Below are 24,257 nucleotides of genomic sequence, written 5' to 3'. Positions count from 1 at the left end.
AGCTAGGCTGGGATAAGTCAGCTAACAGGCCAAAAACCACAACATAGGCCGTGTTCCTGATTACTGGGGCTCACATCACACACAGTTAGAGGATAAAGTCTTATATCTGAGGGCACAAAGTCGAGTAAACAGTCACAGCCAGAACACTTTCTGGTCGTCACAGATTCTTGGCACAGAACTTTACTAAGATTAGTTTAACCAGCACAATGCGTCCATCGAAACCATGTCAGGATAGAGAGTGCTTCATTTTCAGATAGAACTGCTTGTTTGGTGTGTTTTCATCTCTGCTTACGGCTGTTTTAGGCACATTTAGCAGATTCCCTCATCCAGGTTTGCTTGTTCTCTCTTTTATATGGAATGACTCAAGCTGTTCGCTTAACTTACAACAGTGGTTCTGTTTTTAGAGCATGATATCACCAATCAGTGCTCATTTGGGGAGACATTCATTGTTTTGATAAACAATATACCAATTTACTGTTAAATTATAATAATTAAATCTTTTGAAATGTTATTTTTTAAATTTGTGAAAAATATACACATACCCTGTACCTACACCTGCACCTGTACACGACAGTAAAGCTATCCCCTTGCTATGCACACACATCTACACACAAACACCTGCCAATTTATATAAGTGACAATCCACTGGCTCTTGGGACGACTCTCATCTCCATCATTGTACAACTTCTTTAATCTTTCTCATTATAATTGATAGGCCTACGGTCCTGCTTCCTCTCGATTGGTTTCAGTGACCGCTTGTCTGTCATTTGAGGTGTCCTTATCTGAGCTGTCCTCGTGTTTTCCTTTTTTTTCATTCCTGGTCATTTTCTCATCTGTCAAGCTCTCCCCGCTTCTTGTTTTGATGGTCACTTTCCTTTTTGTTATTGGGGTTGGAAGATGAATGCATTGGTTTATTAAAAGAAAAGAATGATTGACATCAAATTTGACTTAAAGTGAGCTCCCGCTGATTGTTTTATTTTATTTTTTTTTGTCTTTTGTGCAGCTGATTTCTTGTGTTGAGTGTTGTGGCACAACAATGTGAATGAACCTGTCTTTACTAAAGCGTAGTGGAATAATGAAAGTTAGGTACAAATAAGTGGCATATCGGGAACCTCAAACTGCTGTTTGAGGCATAAAACAGCCCAGGTTAAATCCCCCCAAACTGTTTGTAACAGTCTTGCTGTATTATAGGTAAATCCCCAAAATTCAGCCCACTAGCAAAAGCCCTGGTCAAAGCTGGTGAAATGGTAAAATGTGACATTGACATCAGGAGAATATGATGTTGTTGGAGAGCAGCACATCAACATCAGACTCTGCTAGTTATGGGAATATAGGTTGCTACGCGAACCAGGCCTCATGACCACGGCTTTTCCTGTGCCGGTGTCTGCAGAAATGGAGCTAAAATGTGGCACACGATTGCAGAGAAAATAAGGATTGTTGGCTGTGCTGCACACATGACAGCTAAGCAAACGTCACACACAAACACATCATGCAACAAAGCATTTGATTGGAGATACTTTACAGCGTGCAGTCCTCTCCCAGTAGTCATGCAAGTGACCATAAAATATCATAGTGCAAACTGCAGTTCTGGAGCACTTGTACAGGACCTTTAGCCTTTAGCCTTGTTCTTGGCTGCAAATGTTTATTGGATTGCACACAGCATGATTTTCAGTTGGTCACAAATTCATATTTTTTGTTATCTTCGATTTTGAAATAAAGCAGAATTAGAAATTGGATTGAGCCAATGTTTACATTTGCACAACATCATTGATTAGCTACATCCTGCCCCCTGTAATACTGCACACTGCTGTGATATTTGGAGACCGTTTATGTAAAAAAAAAAAAAGTGGGTACTGCCAAACTGTACTGCCTTTCAGTTGTACAATATCTTTCCGCACTACAACCAAGACTAGATGTTATTTGGCTAAAGGACCACACTTAGCACCACAACAATACAACAATACAGGTGGTTGCTTCCTATTAGCTTCTAGTCTACCCGAAAAAAAGGACCAATGAATATAAACACAGCAAAGTAAAGCAAGTCTACCTGATAACCTGGTATCATTTTGGAGCATCTAACATAATGATGTCTCACTGATTCAAAACTGCTTATCATATTTTCTATTAAAGTAGAGCGGCCCCTGACCGTTACCCAAAGACCACAGGGATTGTAAAAGTAATTGCAGTTGACTAAACTCATGAACTCTAAAACCTAATCAAAACTGTTAAGTCTCCGGAGGTTATCTTCCCTTATTCCTTCCTCTCAATGTGTTTATTAACCTTTTTATATCTCTTTGTGCTCACGTTCATAAAACCTTGTATAACAACAGAGATTGGTGATGTTACACCTCCCCCTCCGGGGCCAAGCTGGCAAATGCGAGAACTGCAGAGAGAGCAGGGCGTCGAGAGGGCGAGACGCCAAGCTCTGCAACCGCTAATGCGCCGTACTCTCAGTACAGCCTGTGGCCCCCTCTCCGAGCCTCCATCAACCCCTGCTCTCCATTCTTAGCCTGCAGAAAGTGACACTTTATTGACTGACCATCGACCGCTTAGGTGCTGGAGATGGTGTTTTTTTTCCTCTGTGTCGCTCTCTCTTTCTCTCTCTCTCTCTCTCTCTCTCTCTCTCTCTCTCGCTTTCTGTGTCTTATATCCTTGCACATCACTCAATCCATGAGGAATTCTTCTCTGGTTGACTTTTTTTACTGTATTTTATTGCTCTACATGCCTCTCTGCATTACCTTGCTCTCTTTGCCTTGCTATTCAAGCTCTCGTCTTTTAAGCATCCCCTTGTGCTTTTTGTTGCTCTGCTTTGTTTTCTCTCTCACCCCACAGTCCTCCACTTCTAGGACTCAATGAGTCCCTCTCTGTGAGGAGTTATATGATGAATGCTGGCTTGTGATATCCAGGTATCAGCCACTTATCTCAGTTGAGACTTCAGATTAGTGATGTGGGGAGTGGGTCCAATCCTTTTATGAGGGATACATTGACTGTGATTGCAAAAGTGATAGATTCTGTACATTGGCTGACACTCAGGGTCAGTTCTACTAAACATCTGCTGTGGCACTAATGCATTTTACATGTGCAGAAGCATCTACAGCTGGTTTATCAGTGTGTGTGTGCAGAAGTCTGTTCACTTGTACACACAAGGTCTCCACTGAGCTGCAGGCTTTAAGGCGACTGATTTCATGAATATTGAAGAACAGGGAAGGACACTAACGTGAACTGACTGGTAAAACTTTGTTTTTAAGGCCAAGCAAAACGAGGTGAGAAAACGGCTGAACACAGTCTCTAGTTCTTCATGTTTCTTAGGGGTTCCTCTGTTTCGGACCAGCACAGAGACCAACCTGGCCCCTGCTAGCAGCAATATGCACTGGATACCAAGGTCAACACACTCGACCTTGAATATGGCATCTGCTCTTGGATTTTGTGCTTACTATTCGTTACCTCAGCTGTTGGTGACTGGCCACTTAGTGTCAGCAGGGATGGTTTGGAGTTGATGACCTCGGGTTTAGCAGTTTTCTCCTATAGTTTAAAGTCCAGTAGGCTGGGAACTAGCTCTTCCTATATGGAAAAATGTACATTTATAAAATGTTGGTACATTTTGTTTGAAGGCTACCTACATAGGGTCCTCATAACACATACAACAGCATTGAATAACATACTTATACAGCAAAACCTATAATTAGCTTATGCCAATAAAGTCTTAATGACATAAATGGTTTTGTAAAGGAAATTACATTTACACAAGAGCCTGTTCAAGTTCAAGTGATGAACAACTGTAATAAACAATTTATCATATTTATTGTAACCAGTTTACAGTTTTTAAGAGAGAATGACTTGTGTGGTCCATTATAGATGCCCTATAGTTGCTCACCTACTTCTGTTTACAACTGGTCAAAGAGTGCTCTGAGTGGACATTCGTGCCTCCACAACTCAAGTTTGAGGTTGATGTCATTTGAACAGTGGGTCAAACGAGCGCCAACTCTGCCTGCTAAATTTTAGCACACGCTGCAGATTATTGCATGGCCCTCAGTAAATCTGCCTGTAATTGGAAGGGTACATCTTTCAAGAGGTTGCAGGCAGCAGCCTCTTCGTCTGTGGTTGATGTCCTCAAAGCACAGTGCTCCGATCAACCCACAGATCCCCTTTCCTACTGTAACTTAGGCAATAGGCCAGAAACTAAAGAAAGAAATGGCATATTGTGATAATAACAGACAGGCTTTGTGCTATATTTTAAATCACAAGGGAAGTCACGATTCCATTTTATTTATTTATAGAAAACAGATTCAACACCTAATTCCTCATTGTGAAATGTGTTTGCCCTCTTCCTTTCAATAGCTGGTTACACCCCCCCATTAGCAGCAATGACTGCAACCAAGCACTTCTGTAGTTGCTAATTAGTGTCTCACAATGCCACGGGGGAATTTTGGCCAACTCTTCCTTGAATAAGACATTTTAGGGCTTGAAGCATGAATCATGTGCTTTAGTTCCAGTAGGGTTTAGGTCAGGACTTTGAGTAGACCATTCCAAAAGTTGGAAAGTGGAAAATTCCTTCATTTTTAACTACTGTAAAGCAAACTTGCTTGTTTGCACTGTGTGGTAGACTTAAGATAAGATAAGTTGCTTGTTTCAGAATGCATAGTGTCTATAGTTCTCTTAATGGCGGCAAGGTGTCCAGGTCATGCTGCAGCCACCACCATGCTTCAGGTTTTAGATGTTAGCCAGACATAACGGGTCCATGGCAGCTATTAAGCCCCACTCGTGCTTCTCTGCATCTGATTCACACTGTTGGCCGACATCGTCAAAGCAGTTAATGTACAATATGACACAGCACTGGCACACAGGGAGGCGAAGGAAACATAATCTGGTCCGCTGGAACCGGAATGAAGTTTTAAATCCTAATTTCCCCGTAATCCTCCCCCCTCTAATCCGTTGAAGGAGGACGTCCCACTTTGGACCCTCTCCTCCAGCTCTGCCTCATCGTGCTCGTTTCCACCTCCCTGCTTTGCTGTTTTTGGAGCACTCTACAAAAGCCTTCAGCCGCCGAGAACACGGACCTCGGGAGCACTCCATGAAATGAGACACCCTCACTTGGCACTGCTCTCGTCAGCCGATGGCCGTAATTACATGTGCAAACGGATCATTGCTGAGGTCCTTCTACTCTGTCAGGTGTGGATAGGAAATGAGGCAAAGTGCTGAAAAAAAGGCTTCCTAACGCACCATTTCCAGGGAGGTCGGGGCACTTGTGAAGCCCCTGCCTGAGTAAAGTAGGAATTTTAATGGTCATACTGTGCTGGGAGGATTAGTCATGAGTGTGTGATTGGAGTACACTGACGATTGGCAGTGTCCTTGCAGGAAATGCTCAAGAGCTGAACACAGCTTTGCAGCGGCCTTATAGAGGATTTTTGGTGAATTTAGCTTTTGATGCCTTTGTGTTTAGAAAAGGTTGATTGAAAGCTAAACTTTCTTGGGCAACTTTAGTTGAAGGAATACTTATAAACTTACATTTAAATTTAGGACATTTAGCAGACGCTGTCATCCAGAGCGACTTACAAAAGTGCTTCGCTATTTACACAAGAATAACCTCAGCTAGTTTGAATAGACTAAAATTCGAAGATACCTCTAAGCTTAGATACTACTAAACACAAGTCAATATGGAGACCATAGTATTCTACTCTTCACCCAAGTACTTTCGGAAAAGGTGGGTCTGCAGTCTGTGTTTAAAGACAGGTAATGCTTTTACATGGTGATACGTGTACATTTGCACATGCTTTAAATGGGCCCTAATGTCAGACTTTATTCATCTTGGCATAATGAGTTAAATAATGAGAGTTCAGTGCATGGACTTGAAAAACCATGAAGCTTAAAGACTGTTGTTTCCCCTTCAAAAGAAAATCTGGCATTACCAAAACAGAGCTGTAAAACGTGCTAATTCCATTCCCCAGGTTTCGTAGACTCTCATTTCATAGAACATTGTTGACAAATTATATTTACAACCCAAAAAAACTACATAAACCCAGCTCACTAAAAAAAACTCTGGTGAAGCGGTAAATGCAAGGGTGACTTCTTGAAGAGCCGCACATCACCTCCAAACCTCTGCAGCTTCCCACACTAGGCTAAAATCTAGACTTTTACCATCTAGACTTTTACCATCTCCTCTGTCCATCCTCAGCTGAACCAACCTGCAGCTAAACACTTATCAGAAAGGAATAAAAAGGGAAGCAGCATCTTATTGTTTGTTTTACCAGTAAGACTAGAGAAAGCCAAACCTGGGAAGCGAGCGGGGGCAAATCAAAAAGCTAACCAAAGCTACAATCCCTTCAGCTTGCACATCACAACGGCACATCATGCTAAGAGGACACAGAAGCACTATCCTTTGGAGCACAAGACTCTGGAATGGTTACAGTGTTTTTGTTACAGTATTAAAACTATGCTATAATATGCAGCCTCTGTGAGCTTCTGTGTGTAGGGCCGTAAATCAGCAACAAAAAAAAATCACAAAACCTGTAAATAGACCCTGTTGCATCAAGTCTTAGAATTGTTCGCCCAACTTAAAATACTGAACAAATGCTTTCTTTGGTGATACTGATACAGGTGTAGTAACTCAAAGTAATGATAATTAGCCTATTTGTAACAGAGATGTTAAGGTCAGTGTCAGCTGACTAACCTGATGACTTGCTGTTAATTCTATAATATCACTCTTAATGATCACAGACAGAAATGTCACAGATACAGTAACAGGATAAGGTAAAGGTAAAGCAGATAAGGTTGCTAATTAAGAATGCCAAGAGGAAGGATTAGTTCTGTGCACAGACTAAACTGCTGCACAGATTTTTTTTTCCCTTTGTCTTCATTAGGCGTTTTTTGAAAAGTTAAATAAATGCATGATTAAGAATTTCGTGCTTAGATTGTTAAAGACTGTTTAAAGCCACTGTTTATTTAATAGTGCTTGTAGAATTACATCATTTTTTACTTTTGTATTATAACTAATATAATATAATATAATATACATATTCAAAAAATATGAGCATTTTACAGACCTGTTACAACATACAATCACTCAGTTGTTAGCCTGAATATTTTCCATGTATTGTCCTTCTGTGATTAAGGACCTTAAGGGCACCTTAGCTATAATACCTATGCACCTCCCTAGTAATTGCTGTGACTAGGGTGGAAACGGCCTCCAGTTTGAAGGTGAAGTTCAAGAAGGTCTATGGCCATTAGAACATGATGGAAGCCATTAACAAAGCATGACCTGCTTGCATGCTATCCTCTTACCTTTGTCAGCATCATACTTTCTCCTCTGACTATTGATCATGCGAGCCAGCCTGCCCCCTGAATCTATGGAGAAGCAGTTGACCTATTTGTCCCTCAAGAACCTAGTGGATGTCTACTGTACACTTTTTGTATTCACGATACATGCTGGCCCACATCCACATCCCTGTATGTGCAGAAACAGTGTCAGACTGCATGTGGGTGTTTCACACCAGGAATTCCAATCCTCGTCAATACCATACATACCATCTGTACTTTCTCCTATTGAGCGTCTAAAAGATTTTACAAAGGTCTTCACACTTGTGTAACTTTTAGAGTGCTGATGCCTCTATCACAGCGCTTCAACAGTTTCAGTGTCAGCAAAATAAGTCATGTTCCATTATTTGACTCATGCATCATGCATAACGAACAATTTCCCTTGGCGTCATTCTGTTTTACGTACTGTTTAAAATAAAATAAATGCCTACCAAGAATATAGATCACTTGCACTTCTATAAGAAGAATCGGAGATGTCGTTTTTGATTTCTGCACGAAATAGTTAAAGTGTTCGAGTTAGAGTCTCTTACATCCGACCACACAAGATGTGTTGTTTCTTGGACCTTTAGCAGAACACCACAAGCGGTTTTCCTGTTTGTAACGAAGGTCGTTCTCCGAACGCTGTGCGTGTGGGACATGGATAGCTCCCATTCATCATCTGGATGACAGGCTTGCCCTATATCTTTTACTCACTCTGTCTCGCTCACTTCACACTGCATATACAGTATATAGGTCTGTTCTATCAAAGGACAAATGCAGTATTGCAGCATTTACTACTGGCTGGTTGCTTTGAGTGTCTGGTTTTTGCCTGCCTCTCTTTGAACACTTTTTTTACAGTTACCTTACTAAATTTACTGTATTTGGCTGGCACACTTATCTGGAGTGACTTGCATTTGTTACACAGTGATTGGTGTATAATGATATTCTTGCCTGGCCAGGGATTTGAAGGCTAGTTCCCCATGGAGGCAGTGTTGTTACCCACTACACTACATCAACCAATACATTATCCTGACTGAATCTCATGTAACATTGCATCAGAGATACATTCCTAAAGTATGCTACATTGACCATGCACTCTTAATAATGGAGGTGCTATAAATGTTTTTTGAAGTGATGCCATAGAAGAACATTTTTGCTTTTGCCTGACATATCTTTTACTAAAAAGTTTGGTTACAGAACCAAAAATTGTCCTCTGTGGTATCACTCAAAGAACACATTTGTAGTACTTTTATTTTTGAGAGTGTAGTTAAATGGATCAGAATGCGGGACTGGGGCTTTGTGTGCTACCGTTTTTTTGTTTTTTTTTTATCACTACATAAAAGAAGCTTCACTCACATCTACTTATTAGTTTAAGTATCATGACTGAGAAAGAAACTGGATGGTGATATTTGAGGAGACCAATTAAACTTTGTCTCTTAGGCCAGTCTCCCTAGGTCCCGATGGCAGCAGACTTAACTAAATAACTTCTTTTGAAAATACAAATTTCACCCCTCACCCAGTTTATAGTTTAGCATGATTAATTTATTTGGGTATATGCCTCACATTATACATCCTATGAGACTTGATTGACTTTGGTTGAGTTAAAGCTTGGGATATTTAGGTTGTTTTAACACTACATTTAAAAAATGGGTCACTTAAAAGCATTTCAATCTTTCCTACATGGAAACAGCCAGTTCTACAGTTTCCAGACAAATCATCCAATCATTCATCCATTCTTTCACCAACACCTTTAAATGCACTGTAAAAAAGTCAGGCCAACTTAGGCCAAATTTTGAGTTAACTCAACTTAATTTATTCAAAAGTTCTAACTTACATTTTTAGCTGCATTTCAGGTTGAAGTTGAGTTGAACCACTATTGAGTTGAACCTCAAAAATATTAGTAAATTAGCTGCAGCTGAAATTGCTTAAATGTTGTGTAAGATATACCTCCCCCTCAGTCTATTGACTGTTTATCCTATTTTTTATGTATTGTTCACCAAACTGACATTCAAAAGTCTAAAATGTGAGTTACCAGAACGTCTGCGATGCCTTTAAATGTTTTCAGGACAGTCATCCATTCAGGACATCCATCCATCCATGCATTCATTTCACAGCCAGTCCATCCATATGTATTTACTGTCCGATTGGAAATTAAATAAATCAGGGGTGGTCTCTGTCTCTGACCTAGACAGTAATGTACATACACAGTGGCCGTTCATACCTACTGAAGTGTGCATCTCGTACCTCAGATACCGAATTATCAGCAGCTTTGAACATGTCGTGAATCATCAGCTACAAGCCATAAAAGGTATTTAATTTAAAAAACTCCAGCCGTGCACATTTAATGGGCTTGATGATTGCTAAATATAGACTGTGGAAGCAATTATCTCTGAGAAATTTTTTTTATCTCTAATGAGCATCGAAGAGCGTTGGCCTAAATGCTAAATGCAGCTTAGCTTAGCCCCAGATCATCAAACGAACTAGCATTGCAGTTCCACCAGCAGCCCTACCACCCCCACCATTCTTAAATGCAGCGGTCAGGGATGAAAGCGATGGGGGTGGGTGATCGAACACGCTTCTGGTTAGCAGCGATCGATACGAGGAGAGCGGCCATCTAGCAGAGAGGAAATGAGGATAATTGTTACGGCCTCTCCCCTCAGCTAGCATCTCCCTTTCCCTGATCCATGGGGATTAGCCACACCCTGGGGGGGTGAGGAGAAAGAACATGGTTCTTTAATAAGCTCAGTTTTGGAGGCTGGAGACTAGATTAGGCGGTAAGCACTACGGACCCCAAGGCTGATCAGTCCTAGCCGGATAGTGTGCTGGATATGGCTGGGATTTAACTTTGAAACGAATCATTCAGACTGGCTGTGTAGGATATGGAGGGGTTGTATTGATCCCTGAAGAGATCGCCATCTGGGCTCATGACAATCAATAAGAAGAGGTTTCAGCATAGAGGAGTGATCAGTTACTTATCAATATTAACAATGTTGGATAATTTCAGGGAATAATTGTTAGAGACACTTTGAATTCATATATTTGTCAGGTGACAGAAAGGCAAATGCCAAAAGCAATTATTTATGTCTTTTAATCTACTCCTTTGCTTTAAAAAGGCGTTGCTGCAGTTGGAATTTTGTTGTTCAATAAACACAATCATGCAAAGTTGGAAAATAGATCCTCTAATTTGAGTACTTTATTTAGGGATACACAATAATATCAGTATCATATCAGTATCATCAGATAATTGCTTAGATGTAATTGAACATCATTGTTATTAACATTTTGGTAATTTTATAAAAAAAAATAAAGGTTATACTTTTCTGTACTGAATAAAACTACTCTGCTTTTTATTTTATGAATGTTAATATTTTTTCATTGGCCGATCTGTACATGAAAAACATTGGATATCATCCCAAAATTCCACAGCTTTAATGTTGAGTATCAGCCGAATCTAAAATGATACAGCCATGTAATTTAAATGTGCTTAGAAAGCATTTATTGAGTGTTCAAGTTGTTGTTTAATGTATAAATGTTAGGTATGTGACTTTGGTTAGTGTGGAAAATGCTCACATTTAGTTTTACAAGCCCATTTACAACCCTGCTATTTGTCCTCTGAATGAAACATGCTGGTTTTTCTTATGTAAGGGAATACGTGTATATTAGTTCTGTATATTAGTTCAGTGAGGCATAACATAGCGTAACAGTGCTTGTCATAGTTTTGTTTTAAGCACTATCAGAAGAACATTGTTATTATGTTTTTTGTCAGAGTGGATAGTGCTGATTCTGTCTGACAGTGTTTGGTTAGCTTGCTGAAGAGATAATAAAGTTGGTCAGCTAGGGTTAGCTCGTAGCCTAGCATGGGTTTCTGCTCGTCTTCCCAGCTTTCGCTTCCTCACTCCCTGCTTTTGACTCCACGCTCCTCGGATCAAGCCTCAGGAAAAAGCCACGATCACAAGGCCTGGTTCACGTGGCAACACGTTGACCGATATCTAGCAGGGGCTGGTAGTGATGTTCTGCTTTGCCAGTTTTTTGGCCAAGATTGAAAGTTAGAAAATCTAATACAAAGAACAACAACAGCACATTCTCCTGAAGTGGCCGTAGCGTTTTACCATTTCACCAGTTTTGACTAGGACTTTTAGGGTTTTCAGTAGTGGGCCGGTCGTATGTAAATGTTAGAGGCGTAAAAATAATGAGTCAGTGTTGCGTAGCTGTCTGGGGAACTGACCCGTTTTACTACTCTAATATTATATATCATTCAATCATATCAGGTAAATACAGATTTCTATTCTATAGCACATTTAAGTAAGATATGCCAGCCCACTGTAAAAACCTCATGTTTAGTGTGTAAACAATCTGACACATTTTTTTCAAAAGGCCCACCCACCAAAAATCCAAAAACAGGTTCTCTCCCAACCATCCAGTTCCCACCCCTGCACACCTGAAGATGCTGTTTGGCAGACTAACCAATCCTAGCAAGAATCCTGTCAATGTTCCTAGGGCTCTTCATTTGTCAGTAATAGTTTTCACTGTGGTTCTTTAATGCTCTAGAACCTTAGAGATTGTTTTGTTACTTTTGTTCAGACAGGTATATTTCAACATTCAGCAGGACTGGCTGCATTAAAGCCTGGCAGCTTGGCAGTAACTCCAGATTCCAAGGGTCTTTGAAATGGTTTGTTCAGCATTGTATCACACTCGATATGCAAAGGTGTCAGGATGTTGGAAGCAACATCTAATACCAACAAATATCAAATCATTTTCAATAAATTCAGATTTACTTAAGATTTAACTACTTGCGAAGACCTCCCTGGTATAATTCCACTGTGGGACAGAGTATAATGACACTTCTGTGGTAATTTTATTTGGTCGAAGAAAGTGTCCTCCCTGTTATTTGAAACATGCTTCCCCTTGAATAAGACAGACGGCCTAATCCCAGTGCAATGATATAATATGGTCATATGTGAGTATCAGCTAACAATCAAGAAGTGACAGAAATAGTACATTAAGCCTCTAATACCACTTTTAAAAGACTTCTTCTACATTTTCACTCAATTCTTCAGTGCTGATTGATGCTATAGACATACCAAGTACACATAATCAAATGACTCAGAATGGACAGATAATACATCCTAAACAGATTCTTCTGCCATCACTCATCTACGATCACTCACTTATTAGACACTTCTGTGATCAGACATTTATCAGACATTCTTTTGTAATCACTAATGACACTTTCTGTGATCACTTATCAGACATTTCTGTAATAATCAGCTACTTATCAGACAGTCTTTTACGATCAGACATTTATCAGTGCTCTTCTGCTATCAGTCACTTTCCAGAAACTTTCACAATAAGTCACTTGACAGATATTCTTCTGTGATCAGACACTCTAAGGTCGGAGTCACTTATCAGATAAACTCTTATCTGATCAGACACTGTTCTACAATTGATCACTTATCATAAACTCTTCTGTAACCACTTATTTATCAGTCACTTCTGTAGACACTCAGACACAGACTCAGACTCCTCTGTTATCAGACACTTTTCTATGATCAGACACTCTTCTGTTATGAGTTATTTATCAGACACTTCTGTGATCACTTATCGGACACTCTTCTTTCATCAGTTATTTATCAGTCTTTTATGATCAGGCACTCTTCTATGATCAGACACTTATCAGACACTCTTCCACAATTAATCACTTATCAGAAACTCTTCTGTAACCAGTTATTTATCAGTCCCTTCAGACAAGAGCGTTAGTGAGGTGAGGATGTTGAATGACTACCACCCCACCTCATCCTCAACTCCCCAAATCCCAAAAGTTTTGGATAGAGCACCATCCATCATTCCAGAGAACACAGTTTCACTGCTCCACAGCTTAGTGCTGGGGGGTTTATACCCTAGTGCCAATAGGTTCATGTTAATCTGCTCCAGAGAGTGCTAGTCTATCAGAAATACTTCTCTATAGGGACTAGACAAGCTGAGTGTGTGTGTCAGCAATGGGTGCAACGTAAAGTAGCTACATGCTTTCATTACAAAGACATCTAGTCTCGTTTCCCACTTTCTAAAGTTTAAAGTTTCTAAATACTAAACCTTGTGCTTTTTGTTTTGTATTTGCTTTGTATGCTGATCCAGTTTACACCCTCACCCATCCCTGACAAAGGTTTTTCCCCTTTTTTGTGAAGGTGTAAATTGATTTTTCAAGACAATACTGTGACAATACAGCTTGGATAAGAAGCTGATATTTAGGGGTATGTAGTATATGTTGTGTTAATATTACAGATTTTTTTTTATTCTTTCATTAATATATCAGTATTGGCATCATTGCTGTGCTGCTGTCCATTCCATTGTGCCCTTTGATCAGGTGGTAGTATGCTGTGGCAAAAGTAGAAAAAGGCCATACACACACACAGAGAGATACACAATGCAGCCACTAGAGAATCTTACGTATGCAAATAATCAAACCTGGAAAACACTGCTCTACACTACAGACTCCTGAGCAAACCACACAATCTCCAAGAGAATGGGCTGATCTGAACATCAGAAAAACAAGTCGTAAAAGGGGTAAAACAAGCTTTGACTCTCTGAGAGGAGAAAAGTGTCAAAAGAATCCAGAAGAACATTTCAGTGGTTCTTTAAAGGAAGGCTGCTGTGTTTTTCAACCCAGTCTCTATATATCTGGCGTCCAGTGAAAATCATATATTTCCACTTTTGTCAATTTTTTCATCGTTTGAATCCCATAGCTGCTCTGTATACTATAAAAATAATTTGGAATAAACACACCAATAGAAATGCGTTACATCTTATTTTACAACTTCCATTAAAAGTTAAGAACATTTTTACCTTCTACATTTACATTTATCTTTTCCAGAGCGACTTCTACAGAGGTGGGGCAATGTAGTGTTAGGAGTCTTGCCCAAGGACTCTTATTAGTATAGCACAGCATAGTCACCCAGACCGGAAATCAAACCCCAGTCTTCCACATGGTGTGGTAGTGCACTGGCAGGTAGTGGTGTTATCTGCTGCGCCACACCAACCACTCTCTTGTTTTTCAGGTACATGTTACCATGTACTGTGCCATTTCTGTTTACCAAGGTACAAACAATGTAAATGTACCTTCAAAGATACAACAGCCCTTAAGGTCCATTAGTGCACCTCGGAAGTACACTGCATGCATTTTTCCAGGGAAAGGGGACATTTGGACAATTTCATAACCCTACTTAGAAAAGTGAAGTAAAAAGCCTGGAGTCTAGATACAGTGTGTGGGAGCAACTATAAAAAAGTTCCCTAACTAACGGTATTAAAAGTGCATCCTTCAGAGTACCACCGCAGTGAAAGTGTGGTTCTTTTTATGAAACGTTTTCCTGGAAAACAGGGGTCAAGAAGTGAAGACCAAAGTCCTGCACAGTGTGGCTATTCCCTACTCCGGCATACCAACTAGATCTAGCTATTAACAGATCAGTGGAAACAGGTGTGAAATTCACCAGACTGTCCAGGAATCCAACCCTGCAGGACCGGAGCTCCCCACCTCTGCTGTTAAATAACAGAAAACTCACTGACTCAAACACACGCAGCCCACTGGCTTCTATTATTAGTGTGTTTTGACTCAATGGATGAAGTGCAAGGAAAAGATCTGAAATTTTTCTCTGTGTAGGCTACAGATCTGGCCCATGGACTCTTCTGTTCAGAATTGGCCCCCTCCAACTTTAGCTCCGTCCTCTTTTAACTACACACACATGCAGCTTATTTCCTTAATCAAAAGATAACAATCTTTTAACATTATCAATAATGTTGATCAAATTAACTAATTTATCTTCTTTAAGCTGCACCTATTGCTGACATGGGAGGTGAAAATGCACAAACATAACGTGTCTAGTCCCTGTAGAGAAGTACTGTAGAGCTGTAGAGCAGTGGAACTGTGTTCTCTGGAATGATGGTGCTCAGTTAGGGACTTGGGGTGTTTATCATCCAACATCCTGACCTCAATAACTCTCTTGTCACTGAATGCAATCAAATCTACACAGCAATGCTCCAAAATATAGTAGAAAAATGTCACTGGACAGTAGGGACAAATGGAGGATAATACCCTTGATTTTGAAAGAAACAATGAATGAGCAAGTGTCCCGATACTTTTGTCCATGTGGTGTATTTCCATTGTAAATGATTCATTTTTATTTACAGAGTTTGCACAACATTTTAAATAAAGTTTAGAAAAGTGGTCCTGGAAATCGGAGGTCGCCACCAGTCGTATATAAGATCAATTTATAAGAAGTCAAAGAACTCACCATTGGGAGCTTCTTTGAGTAATCTAAAGTAGTTCTTCTGTTAGTGCCTTCATTTTTAGGAGTGTAGCATCTTCACAAACCAAAAGTCGAGAAGCAAAAAAAAAAAAAAAAAAAAACAGTGTTTCTGCTGCAATTTCTTTTGCAGCCAGATTTAGATCCATCTGATTCCTCCATTCAGATGCTCCATAAAGCTCAAAAAACTGAATCAGTTGTGATGCCTTTGGAGTTTTTAAATATTTTTTAATCAGTTGTGATGTAGTATAGCACATTAAATCACATACACATTTGTATTCTGTAAAAATATATTCAACTTCTATATGAACAATTATCTGCTAATATCTATATAATTATGATATTAGCATGTATTAATCGTTTCCAGTACTTTATAACACTCCATGTTTCATGTAAGTGATACACTACCAGCAGTGTCAAATTGTTTACCCTTTGTGTGTATTTAATTATTTATTTATTCCTTTATTTGATTGAAAATGACTTCTTGTCATTAATCCTACTCTCTCCAGGAGAGAGTTCTTGTTTTGGCAGTTGGGGAAATTGGGAAAAAAATCTAAATGAGCTCTGTCATTTCTTTCAGAAATGCACCAATATGGCAATTGTGTGCCAATGACAATATCTGAATATATGATATTTTTGATTCATCTTCACAGCCTTATCCTTCCAGATATAATTTACATATCTGGCATTAAGACACAGTCGAAAAGGCTGGCTCTACAGATTCACCAAATGTATATCTGATAAAATAAATAAAATCATAAATAAAAATGATGGGCAAATTGATTGTTGGCAAATTGACCTAACTGCAGTATAGTATTAAAACTTTGAAAGTAACAGCTTGCTTCCCTACTTTCGGCTTGGGGGTTAAGCTGGTTCATATTCGTGAACACAGAGCAGAGAAAAGATCAAAGGTTCAGTGGGAATATGTGTTGTCTGGGAGTACAGAACGCTAAGACCAGGTCTTTCTTCAATCTCTCGCGCGGGGTTTCGAAATAAAAATAGCTCCTCGTAATGGAGGGTGGGGATCAGCAGGGGTGCGGCGATCTTCTGAGAAGGTAGCGCGATTTAAATTCCGCGGGATTGCTTCTCTCCCGTCCACTGATGAGTGTCTTAAGCCCCGGCCGCTCACGTCGCCAGGGAGCCCGGAGCAGCCAATCAGAGCTCATCAGGATGAAACGAGGAGAGAGGCAGAGAAAAGATCAGTGGGGGATTTTAACTGTGCCTGAAAGCAGCTGTGAGAGACAAAGGGAGAATAAGAACCTTGTCCTTTACCTATTTTTCCTTGAAGACCAGGTCGCCATCTCATTCTCACTCATTACCAACCCAACACCTGTGTGCTTTATGTGATTCATAACTACAGAAGGCTTTGGGATTTGGAAGGAGATAAAAAAGAGGTCCAGTCTGATTCAGTCTGGCTGAAATTCCGTGCTGGTAATGCAGACAACACAAGAGGGAGAGAACACAACAATGTTGACACCTCCTATGTTATTAATACCGTGTCATTTACACCATGATTAGTATATTATGATTATGATCAGAACAGTTTAACAAAATAGATGGTTTGGCAATTTTTATCAAAAATGTTTAAATAGTTCTGACCAGAGGAAGATGGCTCCCCCTTGTGAGTCTTGGTTCCTCCCAGTCTTTTTCCTTGCCACTGTCGCCATTGGCTTGATCACTTTGATCCTTCATGTCTTACGTTATTTCTTTTTTGTCTCTGTCGTTTACTAATTACTAATTATGTAAAGCTGCTTTGTGATGACAACAGTTGTAAAAGGCGCTATACAATATAAATTTGACTTGACTTGACTTAATAGATTTTAATCCCTACTTCATTCATTTGGAGACCTTCCCCTGGCTGCGACTGGTCCTGATTCTAGCATAATTTGTTCTCTGATTTGGTCACATCCTCATAATTTTTGTTTTTAGACTTCCTCCTGACTTTGATTGGTTCTAATCCCCACCTATTTATTTTCCTAAGACTGCCCCCTGATTGGTGCTTAATCACCATGGCATTTGTACTACGAAATCTCCCTGATTTTGACTGGTTTAAATCCTCACCGCTTATTCCTGCATTATTTTTCTGAGACCTCCTCCTCACTGTGTGGTCCTAATTCCCACATCAGTTGTTTTGTGAGTCCACCCATCCCACCGTGGTTGGTCCTAATCACCACAGAATGTCAAGACTGCCCCCTGAATGTGACTGGTTCTAATCCCTACGTAACTTGTTCTGAGACCTCCCCTTGAATGTGATTGGTCTTAATCCTCGCATCACTTGATCTAAGACCTCCCTCTAAATTTGATTGGTCTTAATCCCCATGGAATTTTGTCTGAGGTCTCCCCCTGACTGCGATTGGGCTTAATCCTTGCAACACTTGATCTAAAACCTCCCTCTGACTGTGATTGATCCCGATTCCCGAGTCATATGTGCTAAAACAACCCTTGACTGCATTTGGTTCTAATCCCTGCATTATTTTTCTAAGACCTCTTTACTGTGTGGTCCTAATCACAGTGTTCTTTTGATTCCTCCCCCTAACAGCAATTGGCCCTACTTTCAGAGTTTTAGACTAGTTGTTTCCTCTGAGACAGCCCCCTGGCTGCATTTGGTTCCAGTCCCTTTGTAATTTGTTCTGCAATCTCCCACTGACTGAGATTGGTCCTAGTCCCCACATCATTTATCCTGATCATTTAGTGCTAATGACTTTTTTAGTTGATTAAACTTCATTTTTACCTTTTAATCAGCTATGTTGCAAATGAGGGTCATGCTTGATGTATTCTGAGTCTAAGTGAAGGTTGACTGACGGATAAATAAACTTTCCTCCTAATATCATTTACTTTTTCTTGGCATGATAAAGTTCTGTTTCAAATCAACTCTTGTCTCAGTCAATTTATATTTACACACTAAAAGATGAAGTCTTGATCATTTTCTTATATACAGAAAGTTTCTTATGCAAGTGCACAAGGACACCTCATGGAATTCCAGAAGGTCTTACAGTAAATGCTATGTTAAATGGTATTCTCCTCTTTTCTCTTAAGGAGCTGTCAAAAAAAATGTGGTTCTGTGCCAAAAAAACTAACCTGTGTCCTATATGTCTGCCCCAGCAGGGAACGAGGGCTCAGCCGAGAACGGCCAGAAGGAGACGTCCACCTGCGACATCTGCCAGTTCGGCGCAGAGTGCGACGTGGATGCAGAGGATGTATGGTGAGTCAGGGATAGCTGACAGGTTTAACCTCTAAACTTGAAAAGGAATAGTCCGGTGTGAAGTATCTTTTTTAATCAGACAAACAAGATTACTTTTGTTTTTCAGTTTTGCACCAGAACTACACAGCTGATGAAGATAACCACAAATTAGCATCACGCAAACGGCATAGCTAACACACGTGCCTCAGACTGCATATGACACACTGTTATCTATAAAAATTAACAGTTTCCTGTTGCGTGGTAATTCTAGGAAAAGGGAAAATGTAAATGGATATCAGCAATGGTTGATTAGCAATGGTCAAGGCGATTATCACTGTGGTATGAAAAGAGAACTGATATAGAGCTAGAGAGTACTTTTAACTCGATAAATAGTTAATAATTACAGTATGAAGTAGAAATGAATAATTACAGGCATTATTAAACCATTACTCTACTGCCTGACTGTCTGTACTTGGGGTTTTCCACAGTGTCCAGTGTAGAAAATCCTCAACATTCTGCATTCAGCTCAAGAGTTCCCCACTTGGTTTCCCACAGGCAAATGTAGCTGAATTGCAGAGCCTTCCTGTTGTAACAAGGAAAAGCAATGCCTTTTTTCCAAACGTAAACTGTCTGTATGACAGTCAAATGATCAGTGCCCTTTTCAGGCGTTCCCCACAATCTGCTGCTCTCTGCCACTTTCCCCCTGATTTGATACGACAGAGTAAGACAAGTAGTCCGCCAGCTGGGTGGCAAATAAGGTCACCGCGCTTAAGTAGCCAACAGGGAAAACCAAGGACACAGAAATAGCCTGAATAGCCTGAGTCACGAACAAAGGTATATTGTCAACAAATGGCAGAAGCGGAGACACACCAATCTGGCTTTATCCTGAAAGGTTCATTTGATAACCCTTTCCTTAAAGGGAACGTTTCAGAACTTAACTACACAAAGACTCACTTATACTTCTGCCACAATGACTCCAGTTCAACACAGAGTTGCTGGGGGGTGTACAGCTGGATGCCTTGAAAGCCAGTCTTAAACCAAAAATTGGGTCGAATCACATGAAAATGGAACATACTTTTGTCCTCCTCTGCTAAAATTATATGCAGCTTCTCTTTAGTACATCCTCACGAATGTACCTACATTTTTGTAGCATGTCTTCATATGTAGCCACAAAGTAGTTCATAAGGGGTGGAAAGTACTTGAGCATCACGCTACTTAAGTATCATGTTGAGAGACCTGAAGCATTACTGATATTGAATACTTGTACTCAATATGCTCATTTATGCCCAGAACCTCTTACAGTTAAATGTTGATGTTGATCTCCTCTGTTCTCCAAAGGGGGGTTTGGAAGAAACAATTCATAAACCAGTATTCTTTTATTAACACAATATGCAGATCAGCCGTATTTTTGTTTAGAAAAAAAAACTGACAGGGAAGTCACAGCATGAACTTTCTGATGTAGACCTGTCCTGTATTGACTCCTTACTGATTAATTACCATGAGGTAAGCCAAGTAGGACATAAGTTTGGCAGCGGAAACACACATATTATCGTCCTACCACAGTAGGTCACTTAGGGACTGTTTACACCTGGCATTAACATGCATTTTATATCTGGATAGTATCAGGATCCATTTTGACCGGATTCTGTTTACACTTTAAAATGCGTCCCCAGTGTGACTAGATAAGAGACAATTTTACTTGCGTACTTACTCACGTAAAAAACACATGTAAACATTCGTGTAAACATTGATTTGACAGACCTTTTTCCCCCCTGCCTGACAGAATCTGAATACAGAAAACACATTTCGTTTAAACTTGTATTAAATGGGGACAAGATCCGAGACCCGTCTCAGAATGATCTGATTTGTGTGATCCGATCATAGTGCATCTTTCATGCGGTGAAGTGAAATCTGAACAAGATCCGATCACCATATACTTTCAAATGTATCAAACTGTAAATGTTTTTTATTTAGATTCTCAGCCATTGCTGGGATAAATGAAGGTTCCAGATCTGCCCTATGATTTAGTTTTCTCTGCAGTCTAGCAGAGCACTGGGTTTCTCATTCTGGGGTACTTTACCCGTAGGCTTTGTTTTATTTTTACTTATTCTACCGGTCCCAATGTTGAGGGTCGATGCTCAAAGACTGACCTGAGACTGATGATTGATTGGGGAGTGGATTCTGTGGGACGCAGGAATGAGGGCAATAATGACAATTTCATCTTCGCTAATGGAGCCCGGCTCTCCACCACATCATCAAGAACATTGATATTCAAGAGGTTTCACTGGGGACCCTTGCCTCGCGACAGCAGGCAATCAGTCCAATCAAGCCCTATAGAGGTCATCAGACATTTTGCTTTGCTAACAAAACTTGTCGCTGATTTTTTTTTCTTTTCTTATGATGGATTATTTTGGAAGCTAATTCAGCAGATTTGCAATCACGCCTTAAGGCTTGTATATACATATACATAAACAAAAAGTTCAAATCTGGGTCAGTAAAAATTCTCAGAGGAGGCTCAATCGAGAACTGTGCCCTGTACCCAATGGGCCCTGTAAGACAATAACACAATAAAATACAAATACAGTACGTATTTGGACAGTGACAGAATACTGGTAGACTTAATTTTAATTCAAGGGGTTCTGTACTGTAAAGCACTATCCTTTTAGATTGGCAAAATGTGACTGAATATGAGCAGAAAGTAGAGCCCTATAAAATGTATCATGCTACTTCTATGCTACATCACACCATCAATACACACCAGTGACCCAGTTTCACTGGAAGCCATACATGCCCATGCAGTGACAGTACTTGCACTATGTGTGACCGTTGATCATGAACCCTTTCTTTTCATTTTCCAAACATAATTATAAGGGTACCAAGTTTTGCTTATTGCCCAGGGAAGGCTAGGACCAGTGTGATGAACATGGTGGTCCCTCTCCTCAGACAGAGTTTCACTGATTCCAACTGTTGGTACATGTTGGGGCCACACAGACATGGAGGAACATGTGCCATCTTTTACTGGCTACATAGGCGTACATAGGCATAAGTGTGGATGATGATCTCTAAAAGAGTCACACAGCGAAACCAGAAAGCCTGGCTAAATGCTAGTTATTTTTGGTTTATTTTATAGCTCCCAATGTCACATTCAAAACAGGTGTAAAAGCAGCAAGAGCCAGGCTAACACCTCCAGTGGGTCAAAAAGTCAAGAACATTTCACAAAAAATGACCCACAACTCATGTGGCATGGCATTGATACTGCCACTGACTACATGAGGAGGAATCACCTCGTCTACAGCATCAACGCCACCCTATCAAATGCCGTCAAGAACCTCAAGAAGCTTGTTTTGAAGGATTCAACACAAAGGCAGCAGTGTGGATCACATCTCCTGTTGACAAAGTGCTGTCTTTGACTTGCTGACATGAGAAGAACCCTTTGAAGCGGGGCCCCCACGCAAAGCTGTTGGCACCAACAGGATCCCAAGAAGTTTGCTTAAGGAGTGTGCCCACCAACTAGCTGATGTCTTCATGGACATCTTCAACATTTACCTGGAGCAGGCTGCTACTCCTACCTTCAAATTAGGCTCTGTCATTCCAGTGACAATGAAGTCCTCAGTAAAATACCTTAATGACCACTGCTGACTACTGCCCTGTTGCACTTACCAGTTGTTTTGCTTGTAGCTCAAATAAACTGTTATGGATACATAACAGAACCATTCCTGAAAATGCCACATCCACCTGGACAGCAAGGACAGCAAGGCCCTTTTCCAACAATGATACAATCTACTGGCAGGAGGTGAGATAGCGTTAGCCCAATCTGCTATGTAGAGACATCGCCAGCCCAGGAATGTCTCAGACATCATTTGCAGTGGTGGGCCTGTAAAACATTCCAGCTGCAATGCAGAGTCACTCCGGCAGCAGGTGTAGAAAAACATCTGAGGCAGGATGTAAAGTAACTCTGGCAGCAGGCCTGGGAAAAATCTGAGCTGCAACAAATAGTCGCTCCAGCGGCAGGCTTAGGAAAAATCTGAGCTGCAACGTAAAGACACTCCAGCGACAAGCTTGGGAAAAATCTAAGCTGCAATATAGAGTCACTCAAGGAGCGGGCCTGCAAAAACATCCAAGCTGCAATGTAGTCATTTTGGCAGCGGACCTGGAAAAAACATCCAAGCTGCGATGTAGTTTCACTATGTCAGCAGGCCGTGAAAATATCCAAGCTGTGATGTAGAGTCATTCAGATAATATGTCTCATAGCTGTGATGTAGAAACACTCAGGTGGGAAACCCCTGGACAACAAGGACAGCAGTCTCTGAATGTCAGGAAAATAATAGATTTGAATTATTGTAGACTTCAGAAGGAGACAAACTGTCATTTTATCTGTACAGTCCAATGAAATTCTCTTTGAATATCCCAGCTTTGAAAGCCAGGGTTGGAGTGCAGTATAGGCAAGGGCCCCATAATGGGAGTATCAAACCCAAAATTTAACAACCAAGTCATCCAATCAATGAGCCACCTTTGCCCCCTCTGAACCTCAGACCACTTTACTCATTAGTAGGACGACACCAGAAACAGTTCAGGTTCCTGGGAGAGCATATCCCTCTACTGGTCCCTTGCTCATCTAAAGAGGACTGGCATGTTTGCAGTCATCCTCAGCTGCTTCCACAGAAGCATCATAGAGAGCATCCTGGCCTGTAGCATCAGTTTCTGGTATGGCAACTATCTTAGACGGGAATACACTGCAGCAGGGGGTGAAGACTGCCAGTTCATTACTGGATCATGTTTTCCTGCCATCAAGTATGTGTACACCGAGCGGTAGGAAAGCCTGCAGTATCAGGAAGGATCTCTCTCACCCTTCACATGGACTGTTTACACCTGTCCTGTCTTGACACAGGCTATACAGCAGGTCCTCCAGACTCTGAGCAGTGAACAGTTTCTTTATCCAGGTGGTCACACTGCTGCACCTAGTTACTTCACATGTAAGATGCCACACTAAGTTATATTTATATGTACAGACACTTTAATTCCATTAATGATTTATTGTTTTGTTGAATCTCTTGCATGTATTTATTGTATTTCATACTGGAGTGTCTGCATCTTTTTCATGTTGAAATGTGGCACTGTGCCCTACAGGAACTATAGTTTGTTCTCCACTCAACACTTCTTTACACTTGACATTGAGGCATATAGGTTAGCTAGGGGTGGGAATCTCTAGGCACCTCACGATTCGATTCTGAGGGGTCTGTTTTTTGCTGTGTGACTGCTTAAACATTTACTTCCAATAACTTTAATTCATGAAACAAATGGAAGCGATGTGGCTGGAAGTCAAATGGAAGGTTTTGCTGTAGTGTGTCCTGTAGTTTGCTGTAGGAGGGTTCCTTAGTAGTCTTGACACAGTGGACAACTTGAGAGCTCACTGAGAGGCCAGGTTTATCTTGTGGGCATAGCATTGCACATGTAGGGATTTACCCAGTTCAGCAGGAACAACCATGTTGGAG

At 40.6% G+C, this 24,257-nt stretch overlaps 1 protein-coding gene across 2 annotated transcripts in view; it reads left to right on the top strand.

Moving 5' to 3' along the window:
- The window catches only part of tmeff2a (transmembrane protein with EGF-like and two follistatin-like domains 2a), a 132,511-nt gene that overhangs the window by 84,201 nt on the left and 24,053 nt on the right, over positions 1-24,257 (top strand). The window contains exon 5 of one of the 2 annotated variants that reach the window (XM_072686497.1): positions 18,690-18,786. In XM_072686497.1, the coding sequence (XP_072542598.1) occupies positions 18,690-18,786 (97 nt within the window). Of the gene's footprint in view, positions 1-18,686; positions 18,787-24,257 lie in introns of both variants that reach the window. The other variant, XM_072686496.1, reaches the window with a different exon arrangement.

The sequence above is a fragment of the Salminus brasiliensis genome, chromosome 8, assembly GCF_030463535.1.
Source record: "Salminus brasiliensis chromosome 8, fSalBra1.hap2, whole genome shotgun sequence".
Classification (NCBI taxonomy): Eukaryota; Metazoa; Chordata; class Actinopteri; order Characiformes; family Bryconidae; genus Salminus; species Salminus brasiliensis.
This window is presented reverse-complemented; position numbering and strand designations above follow the sequence as displayed.